We start from the raw sequence: 10,297 nt of genomic DNA, 5'->3' as shown, positions 1-10,297 counted from the left end.
TAAGCAACGTTGAATCTATCTTTTTTAGATAATGGAAAAGCAGTTCCGGCCTTCTCCTCCGTAGAGGGTCCGAGCCAACAACAACATAAAACAGCATTCACACGACCACAGAGTCAAAACACCTAGGAAACTGAAAGAAGGGGAAAACCACACAGGGTTTCAAAGACATCAAAAAACTACAGAGTAATGCGATTGGAGAAACGCCATCCATAATGCGCAAACACCATCATCACCACTCTCTCCAGATGTCTGCAAGCCTGGACTATCTTCTCCTTTGCAGCTTCATGCCTTTGAAGCAGCGCCCAGGAACGGCACCAGTAGGTTCCCCTGTAGATTACCTGCATGTAAGTTTTCGGGTTATCATGATCAAAAACCACCTCATTCCTGCTACGCCATACAGCCCAAAGCATTGCCGCCACCCCCGTCATAATTAGGGATTTGTTATGTTTACTGAAACCCATCAACCAATTCCCAGCAACGTGCTCCATATCCCGAGGGATCGGCAAACCAAAAGCGGTTAACAACGCCCTCCAAATGAAACGGGCATAATGACACTCAAAGAATAAGTGTCCAATCGTTTCACTATTAGAGCAAAACACACACAACTTATTCCCTTTCCAGTTTCTACGCGCCAAGTTATCTTTAGTCAGAATAACCCCCCTACCAAGATACCATAGAAAAACCTTAATTTTAAGTGGTATCTTCAATTTCCAGAGAGGATTATTATGTCTAATAATCCCATTTGACATAAGCGCCAGATACATGGAATTAACCGAGAACTTCTTATTTTGGTGTAAATCCCACTCACCCACATCTTTCGCACTATTAACCTGAACAACCAGCACCAACGACACCAATCTAAACCAAGCCTCAAGGTTTGCCCCCGTCAACCCTCGCCTAAAAGAAACATTCAGCGGTACTGACCTGAAAACATCAGCCACCGAGCTCCCTTTTTTCCTAGTCAGATTATATAGAGAAGGGAAACGATCTTTAAGCTTAAAATTGCCCACCCACCGGTCCTCCCAAAATCTGGTATTGGTTCCATTATTAACCTTGAACCTAATGAAGTCCAGGAACTTATGTTTGACTTTCATTAAACCCGACCAAAATTGGGAATCGCCCGGTTTTCTCCCCACCGCCCCAATGGGCAGGCCCTTTAAGTATTTGCGTTTCAACATAGTTTGCCACATCCCCTCCTCATTGATGAGCTTAAAAAGCCATTTGCTCAGGAGACATTGATTCTGAACACCCAGATTTTTCACCCCAAGCCCCCCTTGGTCCTTAGGCTGACAAATAATATTCCACTTGACCAGCCGGTACTTTTTCTTGTGGTTGTCAGCCTGCCAAAAGAACCGGGAGCGGAAGTAATTGAGCTTCTCTAGCACCCCTCTTGGCACTTCAAAAAAAGAAAGCATAAAAAGAGCAATACTAGTAAGAACAGACTCGATCAAAATCAATCTACCACCAACCGACAAATGCTTACTTTTCCAATTACTCAGCTTCTTCTCAAACCTTTCTTCAATAACCCTCCAGTCCGCACTGGAGAGCCTTCTAACATTCATAGGAATTCCTAAGTACTTAAAAGGAAATCCCCCAGCACTACATCCAAATATCCCAGAGTACACACCCTCCTCTTCCTTGGCCTTACCGAAGCAGTAAATCTCACTTTTATTAAAGTTAATTTTAAGCCCAGACACTTGCTCAAAGGCACAAAGGATCATTTTCAAATTAACGGCTTTAACCGGGTCATGCTCCATGAACAGCACTGTGTCATCTGCGTACTGTAAAATGGACAAACCATCATCTACCAGATGCGGAACCACCCCTCCCACCAAATTGTTCCTCACAGCCCTCTTCACAATAATAGCCAGCATGTCCACCACTATATTGAAAAGAATCGGAGACAGCGGGTCGCCCTGACGCAAACCCTTCTTAGTCTCAAAAGTATTCCCCGTGTAATTATTAACTTTGATGGCTACATGCCCTTTCTGCATAATAGCGTCCATCCAGGTACACCATTTATCATCGAAACCCTTCATTCGGAGAGTTTGCCTGACAAACGGCCACTTAACTTTGTCATACGCTTTTTCGAAGTCAATCTTAAAAACAACCCCATCCTGCTGCCGCCTGTGAAGTTCGTGGAGGGTCTCGTGGAGGACAACCACTCCCTCCATGATATTCCTACCAGGAAGGAAAGCTGACTGCGTGGGACTAATGACCTTATTGGCCACATTAGTCAACCTATTAGCAAGCACCTTAGTAAAAATCTTGAAGCTCACGTTAAGCAAACAGATAGGTCTATACTGTTGGATGGAAATCGCGTCCGAACATTTGGGGATTAAGATGATAGTCCCAAAGTTAATACTATGAATAGGAAGCAAGCCCTCATAAAAGCTATCGAACATAGCCATCAAATCCTTCTTAATAACATCCCAGAACACCTGCCAAAACTCAGCTGGGAATCCATCAGGGCCCGGAGCTCTGTTATTGTCCATCTGGAAGAGAGCTGCCTTAACTTCCTCTTCAGAGAACCTACTAGCGAGCCTTTGGTTTTCTTCCACCGAAACCTGAGAGATATCCCCTCTAATAGAATCATCCAGAGTGATATGAGAGGTTTCAGGTGGACCAAAGAGATCCTTGTAGTAAGAAGTGATATGACGCATAAGATTCTCATCACCCTCAATAACATTGTTACCATCCTGAAGCTTAAAAATTCTATTTTTCCTATGTCTCCCATTAGCCAGAAGGTGGAAGTATTGAGTATTTGCATCTCCCTGCAACAGATTTTTCGCTTTCGCTCTCTGGTACCACTTCAGTTCCTCCTCTCTGAGCATATCCACCAGTCTTTTCTTTAAGTCGTTTTTGTAATCCAACTCAAACTGGGAGAGAAGAGTCTGCTCCGCCTTCTTATCCAGAGCATCTAATCTATCGAGGATAGCTTGCTTTTCCTTCTTATTATGGCCCCCCACGTTTTTAGCCCAGCCCCTCAGGAATTGCCGCATTCTTCTAACTCGGGCCTGCCACCTTTCAAGAGAATTACCTCCCCCACTCTCATTTTCCCAAACCTCCGTTACCATCTCCGTGAAGCCTTCTCTCAACAACCATCCAAGCTCAAACTTGAAATCTGGCTGTCGCGAGGTGCTCCCACCATCCCCCGTGTCCAGCAAGAGAGGAGTGTGGTCCGAAAGGTCTCTATTACACGCCACCGTGGTGGCGCGCGGGAAATGCAGCTCCCAATCCGTGGACATAAGAATACGGTCCAGCTTTTCAAAAGTCGGATTAGCCAAAGCATTCGCCCAGGTAAACTGCCGACCCGTTATTTCCAGCTCGCGGAGGTTCAGGCCCTCAATGACGGCATTAAACAGAAACGGCCATCTAGGATTAAAGTTGGAGTTATTCTTTTCTTTTGGGTTCCTTAGGATATTAAAATCCCCCCCAATAAGAATGGGCAATCTTTCCCTTGCTCCCAAGTTGGCCAACTCCGTCAAGAACCGTCCTTTGCGGTCCTCCTGCGCCGGACCATAAACACACACAAGAGCCCATTTAAAATTATCCCCCTTATTAATTAGGTGGAATTTGACAAAAAAATCCCCCTCCTCAATAGCCCCAATATCAAAAACCTGTACATCAATACCCATTAGGATTCCACCTGACCTTCCATTAGGTTCCTTGACGTGCCATAGGAAATTCTTCCCCGCACTCAGGTTTTTCAGGAAGGGGTCAGTAAAATCCCTTCTACAGGTTTCAGAAATAGCTATAAAACTGAGATTATGCTGTTTGGTTAAATCCGACACAAATCTGTGTTTCGCAGGGTCTCTAAACCCGTTTGCATTCCAAAAGGTTCCCTTCATCTTGAATTATTAATATAGTGGTTTTTCCTTCTTCCTTTACCCCTAACCCATGCACCCCCACCCCCAGTTTTAGATTTCCTGGTAGATAAGGCAGATGGAACTTCAATCTTATCTTTATCTAAGATCGGTTCCAAAACTTCCTCAGTGAGCTCACCACATAGGTCTTTCAGAAGCAACCTATCAAGCGTTTCCTCCACTGCCATTTCCCTCTCTTCCGTTTCTAAGGCCTCCTCGAAACAGTCCCGAGCCACCCCATGGTCCCGGACAGATCCCACATGGCTAGCCCGCAGTTTAGACATAACAATGTCAACCCCATGACTATCATCACTCAACAAAAACCCAATAGTGTTTAAGTAAGACGCAACTTGCCTTGAAGTTAAAGCAAAAAAATACTTAGAATTACCTTCATTCAGTCGCGCCTTAAGCCTTTCCGCCCGCTCCAGAGTTGATTCGTCCATTGACGCGCCCCTTCTTTTGCTAGACCGGGTGGACTTGCTGCCCGCCAGCATTTCAGGAATGGCAGCCAACTCTTGAGCGCAACAGGACCCACTGCGGTTCGGTTCCACTGCCCCGTCTTGTGCCACTTGCTGCGCACCCGACACAGCCACTAACCCCATTCCACTTTCATCATCCAAAGCAGCCCCCTGAGCAATTCCAGACTTGGAATGATGGGTAATTGTTCCCCCAGTGGCAGCAGCTGGAGCCCGATCACCCATCTTTCCAAGCTGACCAGGACCAGCCCCATTGAGATCATTACCATCATCATCCCCCAACAGGTCATCTTCATCATCGTTAAACCCCTTTTCATCATTATCCGTCTCAGGCCGAAGCCCCCCATTCCCATCTTCAACCCGGAAGGACAGAAGGTATACTTCCTCCCCGATTACCACCTCCACCGTGCTGGGAATAAGATTAGCATCAAGAATCATAACTTGAACTCTACCAACCTCAAACTGCCTGGTGTGTTTCATGTCCACATCAATAGATGTACCCAGCAAACTGCCCACTGCCCAAATTGTTGGGAAAGTACGATACACCATCGGTATACCCATCACCTGCACCCAGTAGCTGTTCACCACCTTGCACGGTTGTTCCGATTGCATTTCCTCAAAATCTGGACAACTCATAACAGCTTTGCAAGGCCAGAGTCATTTATTTCTGATGAGCAGAGAGCTGCGACTAAGGATGATGATGTTTACCATTTCATCAGCTATTTACCTTTTGAAGGTGTCCTGTATGAGCTGGATGAGCTGAAGGAAGGGCCTGTGAATCTTGGGCAGTGCGGTGGTGCGGATGACCTTGATTGGCTACGGGTGGTAAATCTATGCGCCCATAAAACAATTGCACCCCCATGAAATTTGCTCAAGCTTCGCCACTGGACGGTGGGTGCAGCTAGTTATTCAAGAAAGGATCGAGCGATACTCACAGAATGGGATCAGGTCCACCATAAAGAACAGGAAAGAGGTGTACTGTGCTGGAGTAACTGTAGAAGAGAAGGGAGCAAATTTTGCAAGAGATGAACAAGACTTCCGCCACAGAATCATTGAGCAAGTCGCTTAAGGAGGTGATATCGGCAGTTGAAACCGTCACACAGAAGATCATCATGAAGGAAGAGAAGTTCAAGAATTGGAAGGCCAAAAACATTCGGAGGAAGCACAACTACATCCCTTTCCTGTTCAACGAAGATGCTTGCAAAGAAGCAACAGCTAAAACCTCTGGTCGAGAAAGCCAAACAGCAGAAGTCGTCAAGCCCTAGCACAAGATAATGGTGAGATGGCATAGACTGGTAGCTTGATGTATCAGGTGCCTAGGGTTAATTGCGCTGTCCTCTGTGAGCGTGTTATCTTATCAGAGACATTGCCTAGTTGGCAGCTTAGATAAATGGCAGCTTAGATAAATTATTATCAAGGTTATAGACCATTTTGCACGCTGTGCTGTGTCAGCAACTACGCCATTTTTTATGAGTACGTAGGTTGTTGGAGACTTGAAGTCGTCAATTTTTGTCATTTTTTGTGTCAGAGTTAATTGTTCCTGTGGATTATAAAACGCGTTGAAGGCCGTGGATCGTTTTGGGTTAATATACACCCTTTGGTGTAAAATAATTGCATATCTCATTTTGTAATAAATTATTTTATCCTATTCTTTACCACTATCACTATTTGTATCTTTAAATGTGCTTATTAGTACACATTCCAATATAGATGTATACATGTTTCTTGTTTATTAATGAATTGTTATTTCTTGTTTTAAATTTTTTATATAGATGTATACATACATATTAAAAAAATTAATACTTCGTTTTTAAGATAATGTAGACGGTCACAGTATACGCACACTCTGACAAATCTACCCGAGAATATTATCGTGTTCAGCAACATCAGCTTTACTACATGATATAGATTTTCTGTTCTGTTAAAGGATTCATAAATTTTATTTGGGTCGGCTAACCCCAACAAACCATCCTAAATTTATCCCTGCGTACACTCTGTCCTATGCTTGCATACACATATGGTTAGCAATGGGAAATTACCCATCGGTGAATAGCTCCCCATACCTATCCACAAAAATTTCTTCATGGGGATCCCACGAACGCTTGCGGGGGACATTTTTCCTATCTCCGTTACCCCGCGAGGATAAATCCCCGATGAGGATCCTCGTCCCTGTTTTAATTATAATTAGAACATACATTGTCGGTGTTATATGACCCGACTGCGCACTATGGGTTACCCATGTGCTGCTTTTGGGTAGGACGACGTCGTTGACTACGACTCGATAGTTCGTGCGAGAGCACCTCGATGTTGCACAAGGGTTTAAACGGGTTCGAGATGCTTTGTAATGCGTAACACCCTAATTCATGTTGTGTTTGTGTATTGGTTTCTGAAGTATAAAGGTTACAAGTGAGCTTTGTAATTGCTCAGGTGTTGTTGATGAGGACGAGTGAGATAAGATGATTTTGTAGGGTTCTCCTCGGCCTTATATACACGACCAAAGGTATCCCTTTTACAAGTTGTGATCACTATCTACTCTACTTATCTCCTTCTCTGTCGTGGCTTGCAACTCTACGTATATGGAGTTTTGATCATATTCTCATCCGAGTTATTGCCGAATGTTTAGCTCTTCAGGTGCTCGCAACTGCCCGATATATCAGTGCTTCGGCGGGTCTTTGTCTTCTTAGATCAGACTCGCTCGACCTGATTATAATCTACTGGCCCATCTCGTAGGACGAACCAATGGGAGGCACATCAGACAGCCCATGATACGTTTTAGTGTTCATGAGGACCCCATTGATATCTATCCCCCACATACATCGTTTGTTATTAGTGTCGGCGTTTCGACCCCGGGGGGTCCCTGGACCGACGAGTAAAATTGTCGCTACGTGTCCTAGCCCAGATGGGTTGGCGCGAGATGGAACACAAGGGGGGAAAACGCGGCTCGTGTTATCCTGCGCCAGGGGGATGCGCTCGTAGTAGGGGTTACAAGCGCTCGCGAGGGAGAGAGAGTGAGCCTGTTCGTCAGCCCGTCCTCCCGCGCGACCCTCTCGCATGAGGGCCCTGGACCTTCCTTTTATAGATGCAAGGAGAGGGTCCAGGTGTACAATGGGGGTGTAGTTATGCGCTAACGTGTCCGGCAGAGAGGTGCCTGAGCCCTATGTACATGCCAACGTGGCTGTCGGAGAGGTGCTAGAGCCCTGTGTACGCGGTAACATGGCCGTCGGAGGAGCGCTTGAGCATTGTAGAAGCACAACTATCGGGGCTGCTGGGAGCTTGCTGACGTCTCCTTGCTTCCGTAGGGGGTTGAGAACCACCGTCGTCATGGACGCACGAGGGGAGCCATCATTACTTGTTACCGGGGCGAGCCTGGATGGGACGCCGGTCTTGTTCTCCCGTAGCCTGAGCTGGCTAAGGGTAGGGTAATGATGTATCCCCCGTGGCGCGGTCGGTCCGAGCCCAAGGTCGGACGAGGCGGAGACTCCTCCTGAGGCCGAGGCCGGGGTCGGGCGAGGACGCGATTCCTCCCGAGGTCGAGGTTGAGGCCGAGCCCTGGGGTCGGGCGAGGCGGAGACCACCCTCCGAGGCCGAGGTTGAGGCCGAGCCCTGGGGTCGGGCGAGGCAGAGACCACCTTCCGAGGCCGAGGTTGAGGTCGAGCCCTGGGGTCGGGCGAGGTGGAGACCACCTTCCGAGGCCGAGGCCCATGGTCGGGCGAGGCGGAGCTTCCTGTTGAGCCTGAGGCTGAACTTGGCTTTTGTCAGCCTCACCCTGGCGGGTGGCACAACAGTCGGAGCGGGGCAGGCGACGTTGTTTTCCTGTCAGGTCGGTCAGTGGAAGGGCGAAGTGACTGCGGTCACTTCGACCCTGCCGACTGAGGCACGTGTATCAGGATAAGGTGTCAGGCGACCCTTGCATTGAATGCGCCTGCGATACGGTCGGTTGGGGGGCGATTTGGCCAAGGTTGCTTCTCGACGAAGCCTGCCCGAGCTAGGGTTCGGGCGAGTCGAGGGTGCGCCTGTTGCTTGAGGAGGCCCTCGGGCGAGGCGAGAATTCGTCTGGTACTACAGTTCCCACCCGAGGCTGGGCTCGGGCGAGGCGAGATCGCGTCCCTTGAGTAGACGAAGCCTTGATCTGAACCGTGCCCATCAGCCTTTGCGGTTTGTGCTGATGGTGGTTACCAGCCATGTTTAGAAGTGTTGGGGGTACCCCTAATTACGGTACCCGACAGTAGCCCCCGAGCCTCAAAGGGAGTGTTGGTACTCGCTTGGAGGCTTTGTCGCACTTTTTCGCAAGGGGACCGGCCTTTCTCGGTCACACTTTGTTCCGGTGGGTGCGCGCGAGCGCACCCGCCGGGTGTAGCCCCCGAGGCCTCGGAGGAGTGTTTTGACTCCTCTGAGGTCTTAATGTCTTTCGTGATGCCTTGGCCGGCCTGGTTGTTCCCTCATGCGACCTGATTGTAGCCCGGGTGCATGGTTAGGTTCCGAGTTTTCAGGCTGGTTTGTTGACGCTGTCAACGGTTTGGCCGTAGCCGGGTTGCAAGAGCAGCCCCCGAGCCCCTGCACGGAGCGAGAGGACGATCAAGGACTGTCTCGACTTTTATTATACGCCCCTTCGTCGCCTTTCCGCAAGGAGGAAGGGGGGAAAGCGCCATGTTGCCCTTGGAGGGCGCCGAACATGGTGTCTCCAGTGAGTTGCTAACGGGTGATCCGAGTGGACGCCTGTGCCCCGTTTGATAAGGGTCGGCTAGTGGCCCAGAGGCGCGCTCCAAAAGTACCTGCAGGTGATTTACCGGACCCGGACCCGTTCGATATGGTCCGAGGGCTCGATGCCTCCCTCTGATGGGATTCCGTTACAAAATCGCTCCTGCTGGTCTCGGAAATGTCCTAGGGTACCTCGGGAGCGTAGCCCGAGCCTCGGCCATGTAACGGACGTACCCAAAGTCATCCCTCGCTCTGCGTGCTCTGGGGCGACTGTCGAACCCTTCTGAGGGGCCAGCCTTCGAACCCCTGATCAGTAGTGGGTGCGGGTCCCGAGTGCTCTGGGGCGACTGTCGAACCCTTCCGAGGGGCCAGTCTTCGAACCCCTGATCAGTAATGAGCTTGAAGCCCGAGTGCTCTAGGGCGGCTGTCGAACCCTCCCGAGGGGCTAGCCCTCGAACCCCTGATCAGTAGGAGGGCTCGGGGCCTGCTTCCTTCGCGGAGAAGGATCCCTTTCAAAATATCCCCTTTCCCGGTCCCTGTGGCAAGAGAGAGAAAGGGGAAGAAGAAAAGGATATGAATTTAAACGGTGTAGCGCACCTTTTCTCACGCGGTCATTATGGCGGAGGTGAAACGACGCCCGCTTCGCCCGCCAAAGGTGTCGCTTGCCCTGCCGAGGAGTTAATGCGACGGGACGGGTGGTTCGCTGGGCGGCCGTCGCGCGTGCTCGAGTCGTTCGAGGAACGGAACACGGGCTCGTCGTCTTCACGCCATGGGAGAGGGCTCCCCTGCCGCTCCAGGAGGGGACACGAGCCTACAAGCGATTTGACCGCTGCTTCCGCTCGTCCGCTGTCGCCTTTACTGCCGGTCCACTTTTGGCCATATCGACCGACACGCCTCCTCCCGTGGCTGACTGACCCGTGATTATGGTGCTCGATTGGCACTGTTGGGTCATGCGCAGGGTTGCCTCGAGTCGCGGCACCGGTTCCGCAGTCGAGAAGGCGCGACATTGGCGCAAGTGGCTGTGCGGTTGCTTGCACGTAGTAACCGGCGCGCCGGTTACATGACGTGTGGGCCTGGGCCTTCACGCTGACCCACCAGATGTGATGAAGCCGAAAGGGTGCACAATCGTGGTGCGGTTGCATGCCTCCTTCATGGCGGTCCGTCCTTTCGCCTGCTGGTTTCAACAAGAATGGGGGAACACTTATAACCGCGGGGTGGTTACCTGCTTCGCGCGCAGTGGTTTGGCTTCTTCCGTTT

The 10,297-nt window shown here is 49.7% G+C and overlaps 1 protein-coding gene across 2 annotated transcripts; it reads right to left on the bottom strand.

The window, feature by feature from the left end:
* On the bottom strand, positions 1-5,807 carry LOC103654105 (uncharacterized). Of its 2 annotated transcripts, none has more exons than XM_008680929.3 (2): positions 4,255-5,807; positions 1-338 (listed from the first exon to the last, which is right to left on the bottom strand). In XM_008680929.3, exons 1-2 carry the CDS (start codon positions 4,976-4,978, stop codon positions 283-285), a joined length of 780 nt encoding a protein of 259 aa, XP_008679151.1. In that variant the 5' UTR covers positions 4,979-5,807; the 3' UTR covers positions 1-282. The 2 variants fall into 2 exon arrangements, with proteins under 2 accessions (XP_008679151.1, XP_008679150.1); XM_008680928.4 differs by having other exon boundaries at positions 1-327.
* Between the last annotated feature and the right edge of the window lie 4,490 nt (positions 5,808-10,297).

This window comes from Zea mays, chromosome 4 (assembly GCF_902167145.1).
Source record: "Zea mays cultivar B73 chromosome 4, Zm-B73-REFERENCE-NAM-5.0, whole genome shotgun sequence".
Lineage (NCBI taxonomy): Eukaryota > Viridiplantae > Streptophyta > Magnoliopsida > Poales > Poaceae > Zea > Zea mays.
This window is presented reverse-complemented; position numbering and strand designations above follow the sequence as displayed.

What these genes read in the sequence shown, in the direction of transcription:
- LOC103654105 (XM_008680928.4), bottom strand. Translation starts at nt 4,978, where the DNA reads ATGAGTTGTCCAGATTTTGAGGAAATGCAATCGGAACAACCGTGCAAG. An exon ending in TAAGGCGCGACTGAATGAAG is followed by an intron (nt 328 to 4,254) that starts GTAATTCTAAGT and finishes GGTAATCTACAG; the next exon opens with GGGAACCTACTGGTGCCGTT.